Below are 26,821 nucleotides of genomic sequence, written 5' to 3'. Positions count from 1 at the left end.
GCTACACACAACAGACCCAAGGCAGTTTGGTGGCAGCCTAATATGGGTGTGGAAGTGGGATTAGAACTCTCAGTTCAAGCTCCCAAATTTATCCCTTCCTACCCCCTTTCCCCCAGTAACCATAAGATTATTCACTATGTCTGTGGGTCTGCTTCTTTTCTGTAGATGAGTTAATTAGTGTCCTCTTTTTTTCTTTTTTTAGATTCTACATATGAGTGATATCATAATGGTATTTTTCTTTCTCTTTCTGGCTTAACCTTTCTCTATAAAAATAGATTAAAAAACCCCAAATTTCTTCTGCATAGCACAGGGAACTATATTCAATATCTTATAATAACCTTTAATGAAAAAGAATATGAAAATGAATATATATATATGTATATGTATGACTGGGACATTATGCTGTACACTAGAAATTGGCAACTGATTATACTTCAATTAAAAAAAAGTAAATGAAATGTTAAGTAACAGATATTTCTGGAAAAAAATTCTCAATTCACCTCCCCACAGCCTCTACTTTCCTGCCTTTGGCATGTGTGACAGGTCTGTAAGATGATCAACAGTTATTCTTCACTCAAATATGCATTTAGCCATAAGGACATTGCCTGGTCTGCTGTGAGGTGGTAGCTGTGTATTTAATGGACCTATAAGTACCTAAGATTCCTTTGTAAAAACAGGCATTTCATAGAAAAGGGAAGTAGTGACTAGGGAATAGGCAGTTCTGAATTTGACTAACATAACCTGTTTTTTCCTGAAGCAATGTAAATAATAAAAGAGAGGGTTAGAATAATTTATTGAAATATTAATTTGGTTTGGAACTTTAATATGTTTTTTCATCCCCAAGCTTGAAGCAGATATTCTGTCATAGCAATAAACTCACATTCAATTTTGCTTCACTGGAGATTTGCGATACAAGAGGGAAAGCAGAATTTTCCTGAAGAAACTCTCTTTCAAGTTTTTGTTCTCCAAAAATCTGAGCCCCTAAAGGACTGATGTTCAGGGAGGGCTTAGAGAAGTAGGTAAGAAGTACTATCAGACGTCATTTGATTTAAAGAAAATAAAGTCACGTGACATTTTAAAAAGAGTGTGTGTTTACAGAGTAAAATGCACACCTTATAGGTGTCTTTAAATAGCTAGCACTTTTAATTATAAAATCAACACCACTGAACGAATTCTGTGATTGGTAACTTTCTCAGGAGCAATGCCCTTTCTTTGCATGGGGTCACTAATGTCGTCAGTAGTTTAGGGTCACCTAATGTTTTTATAAAAACTTATCTGATGGGAGAAATGCCTGACCATGTTTTCTTCTACTGTGCTCCATTTTGCTTTTATTTTCGACGATACAATTTTTCTAAAGTCAAAGACATGATGAATTTAAGCCAGTGGTTCCCACACCTGCCTGCATCAGAATGACATGTGAGGGTTTTTGTCCTATTCTGAGTACTAACACCACAGTGCTATCCCAGGACATACAGATTTGGTAGATCTGGGGTGGGACTCCGGACTCTTGTGTTTACAAAGGTTGTGAACACAACCTTGGTTGTGAGAGTTTGGAACCAGTTTTAGACAGTAGACCCGTTCTTTCTGAGAAAGTTATGAAGGAGTCAGTCACATTTTAAATTGCATTATCTCTTTCAGTACTATAGAATTGCTCAAAATTTTTTGACTTGATAATATTCAGCTGATAAATGCTAGTATCTGTAGAGTATAACCGGTAAGTTCTTTCTTTCAAGGGAAGGTAAGAAATATAACTCTTCATTATTTCACCACTGAGATACATAAAATTTAATTTTTATAAGCAGGATTTAACTAAGTACTTCTCTCTAAGCTGCACAGCACAGTGGTTCTTGGGAAGGTCCTACTTTGCTTTAGCTGGGGAGACCACAACCTCACCGTGAGCCCCCTCTTGCTTGCAACTCCTATGAAGCTTCCTTGAGTTCTCATGACTTTAAATTCAGCATAATCTTATTAGCACTACACTCAGCATTACAGGGATTTGGATATATACTGTGTGTGAAACTTTATCCAACCACGCCTGGTCCAATCTCATGTTATACGGTGAAGCTACGGGATTAATGCTACCCCTGGGAACTGGGAAGTCTCACCAGAGGTGCTGCTGTGTATAAAACTGATTTCTGTGCTCAAATCATGAAGCTATGCAAAAGGAATCACTGCATTTACATAAAAAGTGTTAATGACGCCTGCATCACAAATCAGAGCATTTGGGAAAGTATATATTTGTGCTTACCTAATATTTTAGAATTTAAAAAATTATTTATTTTGTTCATTTGGGGGGGGAGGTAATTGGGTTTGTGTGTTTGTTTATTTACTAATTCAGTGGAGGTACTGGGGAGTGGACCCAGGACCTCACGCATGGTAAGCACATACTCTACCACTGAGCCACACCCTCCCCCCTAGAATTTTTAATTTTAGAGTTTTTGAATTAAAAATCGGTTTCTTCAACACTTAGACTTTTCATATAACTTTAATGTGTAGGCTTGGTTTTGAATAAAGTCTTCTTAATCAGGATCGCTCTATGTCTTTTTTAAAGAAATGGAAATGTGAAGGAAACATGACTAAATCAACATAAAGTCTCAAAATCTACCCTTTCAAGGCAAGTATAAATCTATGTTTTATGAGGCTTACTGGAGGCATATTTCCTCTTTATTCACTAATCTCATTCTACCATGAGCAACCAGCACGGCTATCATCATAACTGTACCCGGTCCTATAATCACCACGGTGCCCTGGACTAGAGGTCAAAGCTAATAATAATGATAATGATAATTATGGCAAATCTGAATGCAGCTTATTTTGTCCCAGGCTCTGTCCCAAGTGTTTTACATAGATTACTTCATTTAATCCTAATAATAACTCATGAAAGAGGGAAAAGTGGGAGACAGGCACAGAGGTTATGTAACTCATTCAAGGTCAAACAGCTAGTAAGTGGTGAACCCAGAGTTATTCTGACTCCAAAATCTGAGCTCTTCACCAAGATGCCACCCTGGCTCTAGATTCCGGGTTTTGGATTTGCCTCTTACTCTCTACTTGTTGTAGGGGAAATGGGGAAATTATGGCATCTCCACCGCCTCAGACTCTCAATCTGTTATGTCGGAATAATAACATCACTCTGCTCCTTTTGCATGGTGTTAGAGGAACTAAAGGAGAAACAGGAAAGCATCTGGGCTGTACTGGACAGCTATCAGGGTTTACCAGTACTGTTATAAATTCAGAGCCAGGACCCACTTAATTGGCTTTGAAATCTCTGGCTGTCACATTTATTTCATTCTGCCTCATCCCCTGTCTCAACATGGTAAATGAGACTTTAGAAAAAGATTAGAAGGAAGAAAACATAAAACAAAATATCAAGCTCTAACGGATCAGTTGACAGCATTTCCATTTAGGACACAGTCTATGTAATAAAGGACTCACCTTGTTCTAATTCAAGGTTGGTCTAATTAAAAAAATCTAGGATGAGGGTTGGTATTTAAATGTTGACACACAGAGGCACATACACTCACAGGGACTGTGTAAGTTCTTTCATGAGGACTGAGGACATTCATTAAGACAACCATCTGGGGTCTGGTGTCATAGCCGGAACAGCAAGACTGACCCCACCCAGTAGGGCACCATCCAGAAGGCCTCCCTTCTTTTTGAGAAAACCTGATTGCCCTCCCTGAACAGGCTGTAAATATTGCTGGAGGAAGCAATGATATAAAAGTTCAGTTCTACCTTTATGGATAAAAGGAAAACCAGAGAGAGATTAATTTGAAGCACAGAGAAAATTCTAGAAATCTTAAAACTAATAATGCAACCCATGCAGTACAGCAGAAAGAGGCAGACTATGGAGTTAGTTTGCGTCCTGATCCTGTTACACACCAGCTGCGTGACCTTTACTAGCAAAGTCAAGGACATGGATTCTGGAGCCAGACTGAACTGTGTTCAAATTCCAGTTTTGCTACTTACTATATATGGAGAAAAAATTTAGTGGAAAGATATATAAATAATGATTATCTCTCTGCAGTGTGAGTTTTTAAAAAAATATTTTAGTTATTTTGTAACTTTTATACAAATACACATTACTTTTATGCTTAGGGAAAATAATAAATAGAACTTATTGGTAAGAAACCATTAAAGAGGTCTATAAAGCAATAAAAGGGGCAAGGAATAGAACAATTTTCAAAGGATACACTCATATGTGGACAATTAGGAATCAGCTGTCTTCAGTCTACTATTACTTTATTGACACATGGATGTGAAAATAAACTCCTAGAGGAAGAGGCTAAGCCTACTTGTTTTAAGTCATAATATATCCCCTGTTTCAATGTCACATAGGTAAGGGCCAGAAATAAGCTGCACATTTTGGTGGTGATAGCAGTTAACCTGCAATGTAAAGGGCCTGGGGTCAATGAATAGTTGATTGCGTCTACAGTGGTCCCTCCAAAATTCTCCATCACCCACCATTAACCAACCAGCCCTGGAAGCCAAGGATGAATTCACTCTATTAAAATGTAATGCAGCATTGATTAAACAACTATCTATTTGAATTTCACATCTATAATGATAATAGCCATAGATGTGCAATAACCATCTTCCATAAAATTGTAAGGCCTAGTGTTGTGTGTTTATGCCTGGATAATTTATTAGGTACACGCAAAATGATAAATATCTATACAAGACAGTCTTAAAATCCCATTACTGTTTCATTTTTCCTATCATTAAATTCATTTCCCTGACAGCAAACAGCAGCATAACATGTTTTCCAATACATGTTTGGATATCCTCCTTTAATTAAGATTTGTCAGCTTCCCCATTAGCATGCTCACTCCCTCTGTTTCTAACAGGAGAGCTCTATCAATCACGCCTCACAGTTTATGTAAGTAAACCTAAATGGTTATGTGGCGCCACCAGCAATAAAGAGAAAACTCCCCTTGAGGCTTCCATTGAATGGCTTATCCTCCATCTGTCTCACTTGTTTTGCCCTATTCACCAGCTCGGCCCCCCCGCCCAACTATACTTTGCTTTAAAAGAGACACAACAGTACCCGGCTTCATGCAGCAGGAATCAAGTATACAGCACAGAGCAAAACAGGTAATCTAGAGACATCGCTGGGAATCTCTGACGTGGTTAAGTTTTATCATGCACTTCACAGAGGCTATGAGGAGTCCGGTGCCATGTTTTGCAGAGTATCTTTGAGGGAAAAGCTCATGAGATTAGTTGTTGAGCGGTACTATAAATAAAGTGGGGGCAAAATCAATAAATTATGCAGAGGATAACTGTATTTAGCCACACAGGCCAGACTGATAGTCTAGTTTTCATCATATTCGACTTCACTGAATACTATATTTTCAGCGTAGATGGTAGTTGATACTCATTGGATTAATAAAAAGAAAGATCATTAATAAAGCATTAATACTATAAGACTTCCTGTAATATAATGTTTAAGGTGCTCTGCAAGATGAATTAGTTGAAAAAATGTATATGTCAATTTTGTTTGAGTATCTGCGTGATGCTGGCTACATCTCCATTCCACCAAAAAATGATTTGGTGGAGTAGTTCACCTTGAATCTTTGTTTTAAGTAGTATTAATACCATTTATCAAGTGCTTACTTTTTCCCAAGAACTTTACATGCATTAACTTGTTTATTGGAAATAATAAGCCTGTGAGGTGGGAAATATTATTCTGCTCATTTTACACATGAGAAAACTGAGGCAAAAGGTAGTTATGTCACCTGGTCAATGTCACACAGCTAGGAAGCGGTTAAGGCAGGACCCTGAGCAGGGCAGCTCCAGGGCACACCGGCCTCATCACTGTGTGATCCGGGCCCTGATTTGAAAGCAGTCATAGTTGCCTGCCCAGGACATTCCCAGTTCTTTTCTCCTATACTTGGTTAAAGGCATTTAAAAAGATTTATTTCCTGTGTCAAAAGAAGGAACTTTCAGTTTACCCAGAAATGGTTTCAAGTCAGTAAATACAAATTAAAAAGAAGGGAGGGTAAAGACATGGAAACAACCTAAATGTCCATCGACAGATGACTGGATAAAGCAGCTGTGGTATATTTATACAGTGCAATACTATTCAGCCATAAAAAAGAATAAAATAATGCCATTTGCAGTAACATGGATAGACCTGGAGATCAGCGTTCTAAGTGAAGTTAGCCAGAAAGAGAAAGAAAAATACCATATATCACTCATATGTGGCAACTAAAAAAAAAAGAGGACACAAATGAACTTACTTAGAAAACAGAAAGACTCACAGATAAAACAAACTTATGGTTACCAGTGGGAAACAGGATGAGAAGGGGATAAATTGGGAGTTCGAGATTTGCAGATACTATCTAATATATATAAAATAGATAAACAACAAGTTTCTACTGTATATCAGAGGAACCATATTCAATATCTTATAGTAACCTATAAGGAACAAGAGTATGAAAAGGACTATACGTCTGTGTATGCGTGACTGAACTCTTATGCTGTACACCAGAAATTGACACAACACTGTAAACTGACTATACTTCAATAAAAAAAAGAAGCTAGAACATGACCAGACTTCACTCTGATGGAAACTGTTGTCTGATCCTTTGAGAAATGGTCCATCACGGAGACCATAAACCTTGAGACATAATTAAGGGGCTGTCTCAACAACACAGACTTAATAACTGACATGTTTGTGTAACTTAGCTCAGTGCTTCTCAAATGTGAGTATTCATCTGCACCTTGGGGCTTGTGGTATTTGACAGGGACTTAGTATCCCTAGAAAACTTCTCTGGTGTGTTACTTTCTGGTTTCTTGCTGTTATTTTAAGATTTTGGATGAAAATAATTTTTAATAAAAATAGTTCCACATGAATGCAAACAGGGATATTTCCCATGCTTTTATGACAAAATATAAGATTTGCCTGTTTCATGCTTGCACAGAAAGCTTCACATTCTGCCCCAAATCCCGAGGAGAACAAATTCCTTTTTCAAGGCCTAAGGGCATGTGGGTAGGAATATTTGAGAAACAGTAGTTTAATCTCTAATTAGTTCTGATCCACAAAGTTAAACACCAAAGGAAAAAAAAACTAACAACAGTGGCAAACACTTAATGCTGTTCCTGAAAGATCACAGCATAGCTGATAACAAGTATAGAAATGGCCGCAGGAAAGTCGCCTGACTTAAGCAGGCCGGCTCCTCCCGTGGCTCTTGGCTGCTGCATCTAGCCCTGCCACGCAGCTCGGATCCCTCCTCCCCACTTCTCCTCCACCGCTACCTGTCCTTCCAGCCCTGGCTGTGTCAGAGTCTGTCCCCTCATTTCTTCAATGGTCCCTCCACTTCTCCACACACCAGTCAGAGGTTTTTCTTTTATAAAACATGAATCAGATAATCTCATTCTCCTGGTTACTTCTCTTTAATAGATTCTCAATGCACTTAAAATTCAACCTACATTCTCCAGTATTACCCACAAAGCCCTGCGTCATCTGGCCCCTGACTCCTTCTCCAACCTAATTTGCTGCTATGTTCCCATTAGCTCATCTCCTTCCAGCCAAGCTGGGCTTCCTTATATTTCTGGAACACACTTCACTTATTAATGCCTCAGGGACTTTGGCTTGTTATTTCCTCTTCCTGGAAGGTTCTTTCTCTGATCTTTATATCCCCACTTTTCCCCACTTTTTATTCAGGTCTCAGCTCATATGCTGTCTCCTCAGAGGGACATTCCCCGGTGATCCTACTTAATATTGCCCTCTTCCCCAACAGTGTCTATGGCATTATCATACTAGTTTCTTTATGGTACTTATTTATCTGAAACTCACTTATCTCTATATCTCCTATTCAACACACTAGAACTAAAGTCCATAAGGGAAGGAGCCTTGTTTGGTTTGTTCACGATTGTAATTTTGCTGTTAATAACTGTGCTTGACACATGGTAGAAGCCTGAGTACTCACTGAATGAGTGAATGAATGAATGAGAAAAGAACTGGAGCACACTTCAGATACTATTTCCAGTAAACCACTGTTCTAGTATTTGGAGAGAGTGGAGTGGAGGGAGACTCTAGTTGAATGGGTTGTATCTGGTTAGTAATAAGGGAGTCATGCTATGACTATCAAGGGTCATAATTTGGAGTGGTCCTTGAAGGCTTTATTTAGCTTCTGCTTTTTGATCAAATTACATGAGGGAACATTATATGGAGCCAGTTGGAAAGACATCTGGGTATAATAAGTTCACGGCCAGGTGAACTTGGTTTCTATCACTGGGAAATAGATGGCTCACAGTCGATAGGTTAGGTCCCTGGCTTTCATAATGGCATTTATCACATTCATAACTCGGGAAATTAAGCCCCCACATCTTTAAAGAGAAGTTTTACTTTGCATCCTCAAATGTGGGGGCTTCATTTTAGTTTGGAGGATTTGTTTGTGTATCCTGAGAATATGTAGCCAGACGGTGAGGGTGTGTGGTTTGCATCTCTTCTGGGTGATCAGGGAAGACTTGGCTCATCAGAGAGGGAATCCATAGTTGTAGGTAATGTACAGAGTGGGCACTGCTCACAGGTGAGCATTGTTGATTATAGCTTTTTGTATCTGTTACCTTCTTACTCCATCCAAAAATAAAAAATCAGCTTAGAGAAACAGAAAGAGCACTGGACTGGGTGTTTGAGGTCGTGGGTTCTATATCTGATTCTACTACTCCAAGTTACGGGACTGACAGGCAGCCAACAAATCACGCCAGGCCTTGTGTTTCTTACTCACCAAATGGAGGAATATTAGCCTCTATGGTCATTTATGGCCCTTCCGGCTCTGATAGTCTATAATTCAGTGAGCTGAAAAACCATTTCAGCATCACTGTAATAGCTTTGTTTCCCCGAAGTTGAAGAAAGGGTGTTCACACGGTAATAATTTTGATTTATAGGGGAGTCAGTAGGCTTTCTACTAAGAGAATTTTATCCAAGGCCTTTTTGTTTATGCTTCCTTTCTCTAAATTAATGGAAAAATAAAATCTCCCAGCTTACTCAGGTACACATTTTCTTAAATAGTAAGAAAGGGATTTTAAAAAAAATTCCAGGTAAGTCACTTAGGTATTCTTCTAATCAAAATTATTTCAAAATTTCTTACTGTATTTCCCCAGAAAAAGTGAATATGAGTCAGGAAAATAGGAAAATATTTCTTATAACAAACAAACATATTATGAGGATACGGAACAAAAGACTGTCAATTTGACATAATCTAATAGTTTGTTGGAAGGTTCCCACTTCACAGAAGTGTATCCATATCAGCCCAAGTCTCATCATTAAAGATTCATTCCCTTGATTTACTATTTTAGAAAAATTAAAAAGTAGGCCCCAAATATAAGCTACTATAATAGGATAATAATAATTTTATACAGCCCTCTAAAGATGACAACTTTCACACACACCATCATATTAAAACCTTACAATTCCAACAGGAATTAGAAGATTCTTTATCCCAAATTTACAAATAAGAAAATCAAGACTCAGAAGATTAAATGGCTTGTTTAGGATTATCTAGGTGGTAAGTGGTAGGACCAGTCTCCTGACACAAGCCCAGTCCTCTTTACCCAACATTTTTCCATGGAAAGAGACTGCATGAGATGGTGAGTAGGGGGTGGGGTGGGGATAAGGACTTTGAAGATGGACTGACCTGAATTTAAATTTTGATTCTGCTATTTGCTTGCTGTGGGACATAAGAAAATCACTTAAACTCATTTTTTGATAGCTGTAAAAGCAAGAATACCATATAAATAATATAGGCCCAATAATATATATTAAAGCACTCAGTGTTCATGGCACATAGTAGTAATCCTTTTATTCTTACTACTCTATGTAGTAGACTAGACTTACAACTAGGTTGCATATGAGAGAAAGGCTAGAAATATAAGGATAATTTAAAGGTAGGTACTATTCTCCTTTTTGAGCCTTGTGGTCAAACTATAATAGATGTATTCATTTCACTCTATTTCACCTTCCTCCTCGAGTATGCACGTGCTATCTCCTGTCATGAACGCCCTTCCTCATCTCTTGACTCTGATGAATGTCTGCACATTTTTTTCAAGCTCAAATGCTACAGTTATCTCCTCTTTAAAACTTTATTTGATGCAATAGGCTGTTCCGGTGGTATTCACTTCAATTAAAAAAAATCATTTATAAATACTTACTAAGTGCCCAGTGCTGGGGAATTCTGCTAGGGCAATCACTTCGTTGAACTGATCTAATTTTGTTTCTGTTAGTAGTTCCCACACTTTGGGACTTTACAGAAATTATACATTTACAAAATGAGGACTGATATAAAATAAAGTTGCCAACTTTTAATTTTCTAGGTAAGGATATATTAAGTAACTGCCACTGAGTACCACAAAAGAACTGGCATTTTGAAAACAAAATATAAAAGCTCAAGATTAAAATAAAATGAAGATAGGCTTTATAGAAAACTGCATGGAGGGGATCTACATAATCAGGGAATAGGTACTGGAGAATCCACTGGCTTCACATATGTTTTTGTTCCAATTTGACAGTTCTTAAGAGATGTTGTTTCTTATTTAATTTTGCATTCCTAGCGCAGGGCCCACCTTTGAGTAGGAAGTATTCAATGGGTATGAATGAGGCAGTGAATTAGCCTCTGAACATGTATCTCTGAGACCTATGGTGATGCCTTACAGCACAGAGCACCTGTGAGAAGAGCCAGTGGTGGTGAGAGAGTGTGGGAGGTGTGTGTGTGTGTGTGTGTGTGTGTGTGTGTGTGTAAACTGATATAATTGATTTCTCATATTTCCCAGGCATTAACCATTCAGAAGACTTTATGCAATGTTAAGAGATTGTCCTGCCAGAGAACAGGCAAGAAGTAAGGGACTGAGGCATGTCACTGTACGAAGAGATGGACTCTTTTCCTTGGACACCATCTAAAATATTCCAAAAGCCATCTTAGGTGGATTAAGAATTATAATGAGTATACTTATAATAAATAGATAATACTCATTTAATATTAATTATATATGAGGCTCCGCTGTAAGTTCTTTGTATGTATTATTTCATTTAATCATTACAACAACCTACTGAGAAAGATCTGGTTTCTATTCCCATTGTAAAGATGAAGAAACTGAAGCTTGTAGAAGTTAAAAGATTTGCCCAAGGTCACACTGTTAGCCAGTGGTAGAAGTAGGTCTCAGACTGGATCCAGCTGTCTTTAGAAACCCTTTCTAGCCACATATTTCTATGACGAGAACAGTTTTATATGACTTGGTTTTCATTTTAAAAATAAGGAGAAAATTAAAATGTTTCTTCCTAGCTGGAATTTTAAAGCTCGTAAGGCACCCAGTTTCTCTACTTAAAAGCTGTGTGACCACAAGCAAGTTCCTTAACCTCTCTGAGCTTCCATTTCTACATCTCTAAAATGGGTATGAAAGCTCTTCTTTCTGTGTTTTGGGGAGGATTAAGTGGATAGCTTAAGTACAGCATTTAGCAAAGGGCTTGGACCATAAAGGACTTCAAAAAATTTTAATTCACTGTGGGGCCTAGTAAAATAAAATGACATTTTCAAATTAAAATCTTATCAAATATTAGCTATAGGAGGAAAGCACATAGATTGTTGCTCTGGTGAATAAAGGTGCTTATTTTATACAATCTTTAGAGAACCATGAGGATTATCTTTGCTGCAGCCCCCATTTTAATTAAGAGCACAGAGATTAGACATTTCAGCTTAGGAAGAGGTTTATATTTGATTTAAACCACAGATGCACATTTGCAGCATCTAAACATTCCATTCCTTGGCTAAAGATGTAACAAGCCACTTCAGCAAACCTGAAATTGCCAAATAAATGGAAAATGCTTAATCGTTTAAAAAGAAATAGCAAAGGAATGAAAAGACCAAAGCATACACGGGCACCAGTGAGGAAAATCAAGCAGCAGGAAGTCTCTTTTTTAAAGAGAGTCAACTTTTTTAAAGGCTGACAACTAACTTCATTAGACAGGCAGCATACAAAAGCCAAAGACTGCATCTCTATCCTCTTTACACACAAACACTTTCAGAAAAGACGTGTAATGGAATCTATATGTAATCTCATTCTGGGCAAAAGTGGTCCTCACTGACTAAAGCAAGTTGCAGAGCAATGTGTAAAATACACACTTATTTTGTAAAAACAGTGTCAAGCCCCATCTATATCTGAGATTGCATTTGTACATGTTTGTATGAATACAGAGAAGGTATGAAAGGTTCAAGCCAGAATGCCACATTGGGAGCCTCAAGACAGGTTGTGCTGGAGGGAGTTTGGGGGAGATTTTTGTTTCTTGAACATCTTTGCACTACTTCACCAAATGCAATGAACATTTATTACTTGAGCAAAAGCATGTAAAGGTAAAAAAGAAAAGAAAAGTACATCTCTTATTATTTATCCACCCATTCATTCATTCATTCATTCGCTCAACATCCATTATTTATTGAGTCCTTACCGGTGACCATGAAGTAAACTATGTTGCTCTTCTCTGAACTGTCAACCTGACTTTGTCAGAGGCATGTTGGCTAAATTTGGTTTTACTTTGTGGGATTAGCAATGTGGTTCTGGGCTCTGTCCTAAAATCCTGCCCTGTTCCCCCTTGGGACTAATGAGATATATTAAATTCAAATCATTTGGAGTTAATTTCACTCCTTTCCTTTCCACTTGTAGTTATTGCACTCGGGGGAGGGTTGGCTGATTCCCCAGTTCCACTGAATTGGGGGTGGCCATTGAAAGCAAGAACACGGAATTTAGAGTAAAAAAAAAACCCAGAGTTTTTCAGTTCTGACTCTTTCACTAACCAGAAATGTAACATGGGTAAGCTACTTCCTTCTTTTTGAACCTCAACTCCACCTTCTCTGAGTAATAATACGATGTTACAGTACTGCTGTGAAGCTCAAATAGCGTTAGGTATCGAAAGTCCTAATAAATTGAAAAGCGATGGATGTGCGTGTGTTATGATGTCTCCAGAAAGAATTTGTGGATTTGCTTCCAACAAGGGACAATGACACATGTTTACAAGTCTGGGCAGATTTCCACTTGAGGTAAGACTATAACAGGTTTGAACGGTGCAGAATCAACAGTGGCCATATTGGGCAAACGCAATTTCTTCCCAGTAATGATCACAAACCCAATTAAGCAGTAAGTATATCTGACCTGGTGTAATCGTCTTCAACAAGCATGTGCTTTGGAATCGGTGAGTACCTTCCTGGAGAGATGGGCGGCAGGGAGGTTTTGTATTCTAAAGTGCCGTTGTTGCCAGAGAGTAGATGATTTTCCATCGGTGGAGAATAAGCTAAGGGGTGAAAAAAAAAAGAAAAGAAATCTGTTAAGTGGATGATTCAATGTGTCACGCTACAGTTCCGTTAAAACTAGAAAGGTTTTGTTACATGCTAAGAATTTCCTTGTCCTTCAACAGGGGGAGTTGCTGTTTGTTTGCATTTAATATGTACTAGCACATGGTGACCTTTAGGGTTGAAAAGATGTAATAACAGTTTTATCTGTAAGCCCAGTTAGTGTAATTATGTGAAGAGAAAAATTGGAGGAGAGACCTAGCACTCATTTTCAGAACGATGATTAATTTTCCATTGAAATAAAAATGTTAGCTTTCTAATTGCAGAGCTCACATTCTTTACATGTAATTATTATCAAATCATCAAAAGCAGAAGGCTCTTTGGAGCAAGTTCTTGTATAAGACTTTAATCCCCAAACATGCTGTCTTCCCATCCCAGAAAGGCCAAGAACTCTGGCCTTTTTTTTCTGTTCCTCCACCCTAATGTGTCTCCCTTTTGGGTGACTGAAAAATCTTCCTAATTGGGTCTCCTGCCCCTACTCTCTCCAAAATCCATTTTATACATTGAGAAACCCAGGTCTGATCACACTGCGTTCTCTTGCTTAAGTGCTCTCCATTGCCACTATTGTATTGACTATAAATTCTCCCTTTCCCCATCCTTACAAGATTGACTCATTTCAATATCCCCACCTTACACACACCCTGTGGTCCTTAAACAAAGTTCGTTCTTCCCCAAATCTGTATCTTTGTTCCACTTTACCAGCTACCTGCAAATCCTGTCTCCTCCCCCACCGCTGATACTGAAATCTCACCCATTCTTAAAGACAAAATTCGAATGCCACCCTCTGCATAAAGATTTTTCTAATATTCCAAAGATAGGTGATACCCCTTTTCTTTGAGTGCCCAAAGGACATTTATTTTTACCTCTCTCATGGCATATATCTCCCTCTCATTTTGCCAAATATTGCTGCTATTTATATATCTAAATTAGCCTTCCCTTCAGTGAGGGCCATGATTGTACCTCCTTTGTATCCCATATATTACCTTACAAGCTGTCTTGCACATATTGAAACTACTCAATACATATGTCTTGAATTGCACAGCAATTTTGCTCTCTCTCCTTTTTTTATCGTTGACACTGACCTTATAAGGCCCTTCAAGATGAGGCTCACAGAGCCTCAAGACTGATTTTCCTACATTTATCTGGTTTGAAAAACTCTTTCATATCCTAAGGTAAGGCTGATCTCAGCTTACTGCCTGCTTGGAAAAAAAAAAAAGACGTATTTGGGGGTAAGTCATTTTAGAATCATCATTAAGAAAAGCAATAGCTAATGTAATGGGCAGGTAACAAAATTATTCAACCTTTCAATTTCTCTCATGAGAAACATCCAAGTCTAAGAGAGGTTAAATGACTTGCTTAAGACCACAGTACCAATTAATGACAGGTCCTGAAGACATTGCGAGTTCCCAATCTCACAAGTGATTTCTTGAAATTTCAGACTGAGCAAATATATTGATGTGGACGAAACTGCCCCTTAAACTCACATCAAAAAATGAATTGCTTCTAAATCTAGTCCCCAAAGACAGAATCATCTTACTGACCAATTAAAAAAAGGAGAAACCATGGGGCTTTTGTAGCAGTGACTTTGGGGGGACCCAGCCCAGCATCTCGGAGCTAACTGTTGCCCTAGAAACCCGCACTTCCAACCCATCTCTCCTGCCACAGTGACTGACAACTTTCTCTGGCTTCCCTGCCAACCTAACACATTCAGGTAAAGGTAACAACGATCTCATGGTGATTAAGGATCATGGTTTCACCATTTGAGGGCAAGGTCCTTTCCCCCCGGAAGAAGAACAGTGCCATCTTCAGTTCATTTTGCCAGGCCCTCTTTTCCGCTCTGCTACTGTATAGATCTGAACTAGGAAGAGGGACTACTATGGCATGAGAGCTACCATGCTTCAGGGGCTTGAGAAATAGCCTTTAAAAATATGTTGCTCCTATGCTGTTGTAATGACACTGTCCATAACACACATCTGTAAGCCTTCCTATAACTGTGAACCTAGTAAGGCCCCCAAGGCAATCAAGAAGTAAAGCACAGGATCCCCCTGAAGTATTTCCACAAGGTAAACAAGAATAAAGGTGCAAGCAGAGGACTTTGCCAAGTTTTATAGAATTCCAATTTTGCAAATCTGGCATGCTATTCGAAGATGAAACTGAGCGTGGTACTTACAGTGAGTAATATCAGGTGGACCATAAGGATCAGTCATATAAATGGTGGTGGGTTTGCCAACTTTTAGATAAACTACATCTGACGTGTTCTTCAATATTGCTACCGCCTCTTCATGTGTTACTTCTTCTAAACTGTAGTTGTTTACCTGAAAGGGGAAAAAGAAATCATTATTAGAGTCAGATCTCTGCAGGCAAAGAGAAATATTTAGGCAAGAAGATATACAAAATTAAGACCTCATGTAAAGATTAAATTGCAGTAATTACAGTCCAGTACCTATGTCATACTTGAATAGTCCAGATGGATTAATGACATTAGCCAAATCAGATAAGGTTCAGTAGTTAATGCTAAAAAACAAGGTTGCTCTTGTCTTTTTTAGGAAGCAATATATTATCATGGAAATCAAAATACTCTTCGTGGAAAAAGGAACAAAGTGGTCAAAGTGTCTTTCTTGTGCTATGGTGATTGCAATTACAAAAGTAATACACATTCATTGAAGAAAACAGAAACACAAGAAGAAAATAAAAATTATCTGTAATCTCCCTATACGAATATATTTCTTTTAAATAGTTGTGACTGTATTATGTATTGTTTGGAACCTGCTTTTTGACGTCGATTTGCCTATATTATGAACATACTTCAGCAATATGAATCTTCTTTTATACAAAGCATTGTGCTGCATGGCCATAACATAATGATTTAACTAATCTCTTACTAAAACACATTTAGTTTGCTTCTAATTTTATTCTATTACGAATGATGTTGCAATAATTCTTTTTCTAGATTTGCGCACCACTTAATGACTTCTACAGGATGATTCACAAGAGTGAACTCAGGACCAAATTATATGAATATTATAAAGCTTCTGATACCTATTCCCAAAGTGCCCTCTGGAACCATGAACCAGTATTCTCTTATACCACAACTAGATGAGAATTCCACTGCTTCACTAAACTTGGCTTTTCTCACTTTAAAAATCGTCGTTTAACGTGAGTCTGTTTTCTAAGGAAAGAGTGCTAATGTTGGAACACAGACCTTTTCAGGTGAACAAGTTCGAGAAAACCTTACTGCCATCAGCTTTAACAGCAACTCCTCTTTATTGGACAGAAAAGCCTGTGACACCAGTGCCATTATTACTTCATGGCAGTGGCTTACAGTGGAGCTCTGCGAATCTTCTCTTAAATGGTTTAAAAATATTCAGGAAGTATTTTAAAGACCTAAGTTAGCCTTCTTTGGCTCCCCCCTGTTTTTTTTTTTTTTTAATGGAGCAATTCTCTAGCTGGTTTTTGCTGAAATGATAGGGAAGTAAAATAAATGTAATATAAGTGTAAATAAATAAAATAGATTGGATTCCTACATATTCTCTGTACTACCTAATTAGCACTTCAGTCATGTAATACCTTTTGGTGTTGTCTTTTTTTTCCCCTTTTTTTTGCCTTATGTTGTTATATAAACTCTATATACCAGTTAATCCTTGGTGGTGTAGCCCAAGCTAGGGACCCTGGAACTGGAGGGAACTGAACCTGATTGCTGACCACGAGTTCTCCATTAAGCTGTAAGCCTCTCTATGGGTTCTTACATTTTTCTTCTAGAGAAGTGATATTCTCTTAAATCCTTTTGTATTTCCAGTGTCTATCACTTGTTCATTCACTGATCAAACACTTATCACTTATCTATTATGTGTCTGTCAGTCGCTTTTCTAGATATTACAGATGCAGTGATAAACAGTAAGAATGATAATCATAATCATAGCAGATGTTTATACAGCCTTCATACATATTAGGCATGATTCTAAATTATTTTACATATATTAACACAATCAAACCTCATGATAACCTATGAGCTAGCTACTATAATTATCTTCGTCTTACAGATGAGAAAAGCATGTCTTCAAGGGGTTAAGAAACTTGCCCAAAGTCATGGATTTAAGAGTAGCAGAGGCAGAACTCAAAGCCAGGCAGTTTGGCTCCAGAGGGCATGCTCTTAACTACTCATCTATACCGCTTCTTCTGGATGGACACTGCCCACGCTTGCATGAAACTCACATTCCATTAGAACGTAGTTGTTTATGAAATGAATGGATAGAAAAGTAGACCCATACTGAGTGGGAATGCAGAGGGAATACAGGTGTGGGAAGCATAGCTCATGATGGCAGCCCTTGGTTTTAGACAGAGAAATAACAGAGACAATAGCAACAATAACAAGGGTTAACATTTACTTAACACCTAGATGTTACATATCGGGGAAGTACTATGTATATACTTTGACATAAATCATATGATTGATCCCGGTATAGCTCCATGTGTTAGACATTAATAATTAGATCCATTTTACAGGTGAGAAAAACTGACATCTGAAGAGATTAAACTGCAACAAAGAGGTCACATAGCCCCCAAGTGGCAAAGCCATCAGTTGGATCACAGTCCTCTTGAAAAGATGAAAAGGAGACTACCCTTGGGCATTGGTTCATTGAAACTTCGGGCTTACATCACCTATTCTTTCTTTCTTTAGAACAGAGTCTCTTTCCAAGTTCACATATAGAAGTAGTGTGGATTCCTAAGTGTTAAAAAGGCTGAGTAATCATCTCACTTCTTGCTTAATCCAGTGGTGACAATATATTGCATCAGCCAAATATGCTGACATAGTCAAAAAATAAATCAGCAAAATGGAAAGTAGCTTATCTGTCTCTTCAAAACCTTCTTATATATTTAATTAATCACTTTTTTAGGGCAGTACCACTTGTACCTAGATAATGAATATTTACAAACAACACTCATATACGATGGTTTAAAATGTGTATGGAAATGGGTGTTTCCTCTTAAAAGATGGTTACCCAAGGTGGCTCTGAATATTGTGACCATGCCCCCCAGAAAGACCTCTACTGAAAAAACAGAAGAGAAGAGGAGTTTGTTGGCATAAGCAGAGGGGATGACAAGCCAATGGATAAAGACCCTGAAGGCTAGAAACCACCTGGATTAGACGGCAAGTGGCATAAAGCTGTTCCTGACAAGGGCTCACTGTCTCTCTCCCCAAAGTCCAGAAAGCACACAGCTCATCAGATTATCCGTGGAAAATAAAAGATGTGGCGGTGCTTACTAAATTGCACTTTCCCCATTTTTAAGTTGGGCATTGAAACAACCCAGAAAATGTTATCTTTAAGTGTGTTTTCTGAGAATGACTTCCTTCACAGACTTGCAGACCACCGGGAAAATCTTTAGACCAGAAAACAGAAGTTGAGGAAAGGATGAAGGTGAGGAGTGAGAAAAGAGAGATGACTAGGGGAAATACTGGTAGTTTAAAATAGCCGGTAATTCAGTCAGTTTCTATTTGGAGACTACGAAGTGTTGGAAAATTTACACAGATTTTAGTTCTGAAACAGGTGGTATGGTTTTGGCAGCAAAATGTGGTGATTAAGAGCATATGCTTTTGAGTCATGTAAGCCAGGACTCAGCCCGGCCCTGGCACTGCCTAGCCGTGTGACCTTGGGAAACTTCCTTAACCCACCTAGCCTCAGTTCTGACATCTGCAAAATAGGTATGATAATAATCACCCCCTCAGAGGGTTACTGATTTACATGTATTGACATATGTAAAGTGGTTACATACTCTTGTTACTATTACTTTTGTCATCATTCATCTCTCTTCCCAGGAAACAGGAACTCTTGGTAAGAATTTCCGCTGAGCATTTTCCTGTAAACATCTGTGAATTGATGAGTTTAATTAGAGTACTGTTGGTGAGGCTTCTGTGTGGTCTTTTAAAAAATTCAGAATAGTACAGGATCTGGACCAAAAAGTGCTCTTTTGTGCTGAAGTCTTCAAAATGTTTTTCACGGAAGCGGGTTTGTTTGGGTTAATTATATGTGCGCATTATCCTCTGAACTCTCTAGATAAAGGACCTACAGCTGGAGCTGATTGTACACAGAGAGAAGGGACATTATACTGATTGGCTAGTTGCTCTTGTCATTGTCTTTCATTGTCTTTTTCTTTTTTCCTTTTTTTCCCTTTTGCATCAAGTATCTGCCTCTAATGGCGAACACTGAGCAACTGGCCTGGTTTCAGGGAAAACAAATTCATGTGCATTTGAATGAAGTGTTTCCGTGGGGTGGGCTACACAGAGAGGGACACGTGTGCAGCCTGGCCGTGTATCTGCAAAAGGACCCAGGACTGAGGCCAAGAGGGAGAGGTTGGAGGTGAGATGATTCATTCTCTCAAATGGAAGAGCGAGCACTGAATTGCAGCATGATGTGGACAGAAGAGGGCACATCAGCTGAAGGAAGAGGTGCCAGGAGACTTGCAAGAAGGGAACATGCAAGCGTGCTGGGTTTTCAAATGAGTGTTAGCAAATACACATGTGATGGTACAAAGGTGGTAAATGTGCAGGCAGGAAAGGGTGTAATAAGGAGGAATGAGCAACATACAGATGGAGAGACTCTGACCTCTTTCTATTCAAGCAGGAACACCAATGTGGTGGGACACACTGAGGGGTATGAGGGATGTAAGCTGCACTGAGACGTGGTACAAGGAAATGTGAGACTGTGAAACGCTGTGAAAAAAATCACAAACTCCAAAGTTAACTTTATAAAAAGAAGACAGAAGGGATGATCACTATATTGCAAGATAAATTAAAAAGGGGGCCAATCTAATGGAGTGATGTCAATGATATGAAAAATACAGATGCATAAACCAGAGACTGACTTCTCTGCAGTGCATTTCAATTAACTGTTATAATACAATTTGTTTTAAAAATAATAACCATGAAGATAAAAGAAATGTTAATAATGGTTATCTCTGGATAATAAACATTTTCTTCTTTTTCATCTTTTCAGCAATGAGCATGCCTTAGTTGTGGCCAGAAGAAAATTAACTCTTTTTCAAATGAACAAGAACAAAAATCTTAAATAAGGGAGAAAAGAAACTAAGTGCAGTGGCCTCTTTATGAGACACACGAAGCAAGACCACATGAGTTATGGAAAACTGGAATGGGAAAGAAGGAAGTTGATTTCTCATGCCTGGTGAGTTTACTTAAATATAGGAGAAATAATAGCTATATTTTAAACCTAGGTGTTTCTAGAAATGAAGGCAACTTGGCATAAGGAGAGTAATTTTGAATGTAGATTCAGATCTGCTATCAATTTTTAGTTTTATGAATTTTGGTCAGTTAACATATTTACTGAGCACTAATTTTCTTATATGTGAAATGGGGATAACATTGATTTATCTGGCAATTTACTTGTGTTTATGGAAAAGAAATGATACCAGGAACCTGAAAACTCACTGTATGATATAATATAAAGCAGTATACGAATAGCTATCAAAGACCATAATCACACATAGTGCTTTTGTGGATCCTGCTGTTGGAAACAGTCTCTTCCCGTTCAGGGTTCTTTCTGTGACAATGATCCTGTACAACACTGACTCCTCAGCGCCTCTTTCCGTCTCAAAGACTGACCTTCTCAAGGGCAATGATTAGATCGCTTTCATCTTTGTATTCCCACAGCTGCCTCACTGTAAATAGTAGGCACTTAATAAATGTTGAACTAATAGGCTAAGTAAGTTAAAAAAATAATAATGTGGCATAGCAAAGGAAAAGTGATCAAGGTTCCCTATTTAATAGGAAGAATGAAGCATTTGTGTTGAGTTTTTATCTTACGTTTGTGTTGAGTCAGAGAGGAAAGGATAAGGAATGAAGGTCATTCAACCAACAATACACATTTACCGGACACTCACTCTGCGTTAGGCATAGGATGTAAGAATGAAAGGCTGGCACAAAATATGAGCACCAGGTCACACCAGCTTATAATGGACATAATCAAAGCTCCAGCAGTGTGAATTTCTTCCTCCTGCATTAATCACTGATGCATTTCTTAACCTTTTATTTCAGAGAGAGAGAGAGCGAGTACAACTGACAGTGATATTGTGATTGATTCCAGCTTCCTCTATAGCAGCGGTCACCAAAATGGACTAAGTATGATATGAACAGAAGGGCAATCCGCTGGGTACGGGAAGAAATATTTGAACTTCTAATATTTACCACATTCATCTTCAGCTTTCTGTTTTTTGTATATGGCTTAAAATGTGCATAATAAAGTAGCATAGTGATGTATGTATACAATTTAAAGTAGAGATATATACATACATTAGAGGCAACTTTTTGTGTTTTACTGATGAGGTGTACTATTAAAAGAATTTTAAAACCACCACTCCATAGTAGGCACCGATATATGACGACTACAGAGCAGGTTCTATAAACAGGGTTATGAAACTGAATGTAAGCAAAAGAAATAAAAAATGATATAATGGAAGGCTTTAACCATTTACATAAAAACCCTTTGTATGTAAAGCCCTTTAACCCTTAAATAAAATATATCATTGCATTTGCATTGCATTGTAATTTTACAGCATTTGAGAGAAACTGAAAAGGAGTTTAAGAAGTAATTATCCAGATTTGTTTTCCCCTGGCATTTCAGAAGGTGCTCTAACTACAGGGGACAGAGTCTGAAGGGTGAACTATTTCTAAATGCCTTTCAGTTCATTACTGGAAATTGTTAAACGATGCTGTACCAACTTGACAGAATGAGTGTTATCACTGAAGTCACCCTCAGGAGAAGCAGTGGAGCGGCAGCAGAGCAGGGCAGGATGTGATTAGGTCAAGGTAGGACTCTGGTTCTTGATTATTCAGGGTTGATTGAGGCCTGAGCATTCATTGTGTTCAAAAACTTACAGTGAAATCCAAATGTGCAACCAAGATTGAGAACCAGAAGGGTTGAGTAAACTGCTGAAAAGAATGTGGCTTTAGAAAATTGATATCTAGGTCTGAATCCAATCTCACAATTTGTTAGTCATATAATATTGGAAATCTGTTTGTCATCTTTGAGTTCCAACTTTCTTTTCTGGAGAATAAGAATAAGACTAATGGCTGCCCCATCCTCTCTCAAGTGTTGAAGTGCAGAGTACGATGAGGGGTAGGGAGGTGCTGTAAGGGAAAGATCTTTCTGACGAGGAAGCAGTGTGTTGGTGGTAGGAAAGAGTCATGTGCAGAGACAGTTACAGCTTTTGGTTCTTGTTTGTTAATTGTTTAAAAGTGTTTTTTTTAGTGGGGAGGTAATTACGTTTATTCATTTATTTATTTTTAATGGAGGTATTTGGGGATTGAACCCAGGACCTCGTGCCTGCTAAACACACACTGTACCACTGAGCCATCAGCATTTGGTACTTATCTAAGGCTGGTCTAACCAATGAAAGTGCTTAAAAGTCCTCCTCATTATTCAGATAATTTCTACATATTTGCATTATCTTCAAGATGATTTTCGTATTAATATTTGGATGAAACTAGAGGATACACTAGATCTACCAAACATAATAATTTAGGTCCTCACAACCAATACTCATTCAGAAAATTGTATTGTTTCTACTCATATTCCCTAAATCTATTTAATGTCCTTTCTGTAGGATATAAATTTTCAAATAAAAGTAAGAGATGCCCACACATGGCACATCCCAGAGTGTGCTCCACTGAACACTAGTTTTAGGCATTTCATAAGCATTACTTTAAGTAAAAACTCCATAATAAAATACATTTGGAAGTTCTAGTATTAATCAAAGTTAAGTTAGTTCCTTGACTGCAGGACTTTACAGACCCTTTAATGTGCTAAAGTTTACTGAGAATCTACAAGAGAGCAAAGATGCAGGTTGTGGAATTTCCCAAACTTATTTGACTACAGATCCTTTTCATGTGACACAGGTATGAGACTAATATTTTAAAACATACTTGGGAAACACTGATCTAAGGCAATGCTGCCGTGGTATTGAGGACAAAAGACTAAAGATGGACATGACTTGCCCAGGGTCCAGTAGATGGAGTAACTGCTGGCTGCCTGGGACTTGAATCCAGTTATCTTTTCTCTGAATCCACTGTCTTTTCACATTACTTCAATGACCCTCTTACCTTTCCTCTTGTCTACTGCTTCCCTTTAAGCAAAGAAAACATACAGACTTCTTCTTTGTAGAAGATATAAAAGTTCTCTCACTGACAGTTTTTTCTTCAGTGTCAAGCAAGGGTTATGGAAAAAAGAGACTTAGATTATAAACTTTAAGTCACAACGTGACAAGGGGATTTGCCAATTAACAGTTCATGTTGTCCCTGGAGAGAAGACAATTATATGACCTTGGATTCAAAGTTTCTGGTATTACGTAGAAAAAATGAAGAAGATCACACTTCTGTAATACATGTGGCTCTTTGTATCACCTTGGCAAGGCTTAATAAAAACCACTCTATAAAAATATATGAAAGAACTGGAAAATTATCAACACTGTTAACCTCCAGTCATCTGTCCCACGAAGTTCAAGGCCAAGAGGTAATCTGTTCAGTCTGTGACTATAACACTAAGCTATTAGTACAACCTATTAAAATCAGATGTCACTGTCATCTGAAAAAATAAAAAGACAAAATAAACAAAATTCTAGTGAACAATAATAAGTGCAAAGTAGCAGGGGAAATTTTTTAAAAATTATTATTTTGGTGAGGAGAACATACATCACACATCTGGGTGACCCATGAAACATCAGAGAGGTCTGACAGTAAAGTCATCTTACTTGAAACACTAAGAGGCTTACTGCAAAGGTGACAGGTGGGACAATTTTTTCTTATAGTGAAAAAATGTAAAGATCAGATGCTACAATATTACCTGGATCTTTTTTAAAGTGAGGGAATAACATTTCAAAGAATCAAAAGAAGTTTTGTTAAAGGGTAATCTATTTACAGAAGATAAATGGATGTGTGGTAAAATTCACTTCAAGAGTGAGAGTAAATGTGCAAAACATCTTAAAAGACTGAGAAGTGGAGAACTGACGAGATGTAACTTTTCACAAACATGTGGAAGAGGAATTAGTATTCATCATTCTGTTTCCAAGGGAGAGCGCTATGAATAAAAGAAGAGATGCATAGGAAAATATATTTTGATATGATTTTAAGGAAAACATTTTTAATGATGGTTAGTATCTAATGAATAGCTTTGAGAAGGCATTACGTTTTCCATCCTTAGAGAGTTCTAGCAGAGGTGAGGGACCACTTCATACAGCTGCTTTTCTGTGGGATTTTGATGTACCAGATGAGAGTTGGAATATGGTAACACCTAAGATAGTTACTTTTCAATTCTGAGGTATAAAAAGTACTTAGGGAAAAAAAGTACCCAGTATATATGGTATGATTCAGGTGGTGCCCAACATTACAGCTATTTCAGCTGAGAAACTTAAAGGTTCAAAAAAAAAATTGGGTTCTCACTGCAGGGCAGAGGCTAAGAGACTTTTTGAACTGTGGTGAATTAGCCACAGAAGTCTAAAGAAATTAATGGAGTTTCATTTTAGACTAGTTTACTTACAGAATTCTGAATGAATAATACATGGAGGAAATTTTCCTAAGAAGTGAGAGAAGGGAGTGGTGCAAAATGTTTTAGAAAGAAGAATAGCTATTTAGAGAAAAATATAGAGTGTGGTACAGCTGGTAAATCGCAGATTTTAAATTATTCATACTTCCTTTGGGGGAGGAGGGTTGAAGAGGAGAAAGATAAAGAAGGTAGAATGTAGGCTAGTAAACGGAAGAGGAGGTAGAAAGGAATGACAGGAGAGCACTGATAAATATTTTTGGTTGAAGCAAGATAATTGGTCTTTTTGGGTGGCTTCTGGGATTTTTTCCCCTTATTTTCTCCCTTAGGGTCATTTTTCTTTCAGAATATTATAAAGTGAATCATTTTCTTTCATTTCTAGATTCAGCTTGGCAGTTGCCTTGGAAGTACTAATTATGTTTTCCTTACATAAGAGAAGAGAGACCTATTATTGTTGAAGGTTCACTTTTTTTTCAAACTATGCTTTAAAAACTCAAAACAGTTAAGGATTATGGCACAGCTATTTTTAAAATCGTTACACCTACAATGAAGATCAAGAAAATGATAATGGAAAAATAGCATGGTGTTTGGAAAATCCTTTGACAGAATGATGCAGATTTCAAGTTTTTTTTCAAGAAGTGTATACAAAGTTAAAAATTTATTTGGCACACAACATCTAGCATATTACAATAGCAGCAGTTGAAGAAACATCAAAAGAGTTCCAGAAGAGTTGTCTACATCCCAACTCATAGAACAATGAGTCAAAGGTCAAATCAGTCACCATCTATGACACTTATTACTTTAGAATGAACTGTCCTCTTCATTTTTCAATTTAGCACAATGAGGAAGATGGATATTGCAGTTTATTTAATTCCTAAGTCAACAAACAATAAAGTTTGTCTTCTTGAGAGAAGGTCTTATATCTCAACGACACCATTCTGTTTCAGAAGACACAACATCATAAGAACCAACTTTCACATCAAAGGCAAAAACACAAGCAAAGAAACAAAAAACCAGACTGTCTCTAGAATGAAAATGGGAGTTCTGCTATACAGCATGGCGCCTATAGCTAACAATACTGTACTGTGCACTTAAAACTTGCTAAGAAGGTAGATCTTACGTTAAGTGTTATTACCACGTGCCCAGACAAAATGATGATGATGATGATGATGATAATAATAATAATAATAATAATAATAATAATAATAATAATAATAATAATAATGAAGGAGGAGGAGGAGAAGGGGAAGGAGGAGGGGAAGGAGGGGAAGGGGAAGGAGAAGAAGGGGAAGGAGAAGAAAGGGAAGGGGAGGAAGGGGAAGGGAAGGAAGGGGAAGGAGGGGAAGGGGAAGGAGAAGAAGGAGGAGGAGGAGGAAACTTTGCGAGGAGATGAATAAATGTATGGCCTTGATAGTAGTGATGGTTTCAAGGGTATGTACTTATCCCCAAAGTCATGGAATTGTACACATTAAATATGTACAGCTTTTTATAGGTCAACCATACCTCAACAAAGTGGTTTTTTAAGCAAAGAAAATTGTAACGACTTCAAGTGGTAAAGAAGCCAAAAACTCTTAGCTGCAACTTTGACTAAAGTAATTAAAACCACACTTTTTTTTGCCCATTAAGTTTGAACGTACTTTTTCTTCTGACAGAGTTCCTTCCTGAGTAGTGGCTACTGCCTGGGACATGGTAGTACTCAATATATTACTTGTTAAATACAGGAATTAATGAATGACTGAATGTTAACTAAAGGAAGGAAGGAAAGAACTGACTGACAAATTCTAGGAAACATATGCAAAGACCACATTTGGTGATTGCAGGCATGGATACAAGCCAGACTGCCTGGATGTGAAATACAGTTCTGTCCACTGTTAACTATATGACCGCAGTCAAGTTAGAAAACCGCTCTGTACCTCAGTTTCCCTTTACTTACATAAA

At 37.8% G+C, this 26,821-nt stretch overlaps 1 protein-coding gene across 13 annotated transcripts in view; it reads right to left on the bottom strand.

Annotated features, from left to right (window-relative positions):
- Positions 1 to 26,821, bottom strand: part of DLG2 (discs large MAGUK scaffold protein 2) — a 1,735,130-nt gene that overhangs the window by 432,339 nt on the left and 1,275,970 nt on the right. For 12 of the 13 annotated variants that reach the window (XM_072969091.1, XM_072969075.1, XM_006197467.4 and 9 more), the window contains 2 exons: positions 15,508 to 15,652; positions 13,141 to 13,279 (listed from right to left, as the gene is read on the bottom strand). In XM_072969091.1, the coding sequence (XP_072825192.1) occupies positions 13,141 to 13,279; positions 15,508 to 15,652 (284 nt within the window). Of the gene's footprint in view, positions 1 to 13,140; positions 13,280 to 15,507; positions 15,653 to 16,539; positions 16,583 to 26,821 lie in introns of those variants that run through there. The other variant, XM_072969079.1, reaches the window with a different exon arrangement.

The sequence above is a fragment of the Vicugna pacos genome, chromosome 10 (genome assembly GCF_048564905.1).
Source record: "Vicugna pacos chromosome 10, VicPac4, whole genome shotgun sequence".
Classification (NCBI taxonomy): domain Eukaryota; kingdom Metazoa; phylum Chordata; class Mammalia; order Artiodactyla; family Camelidae; genus Vicugna; species Vicugna pacos.
The sequence above is the reverse complement of the archived record's forward strand: the minus strand, read 5'-3'. Positions and strand labels throughout refer to the sequence as shown.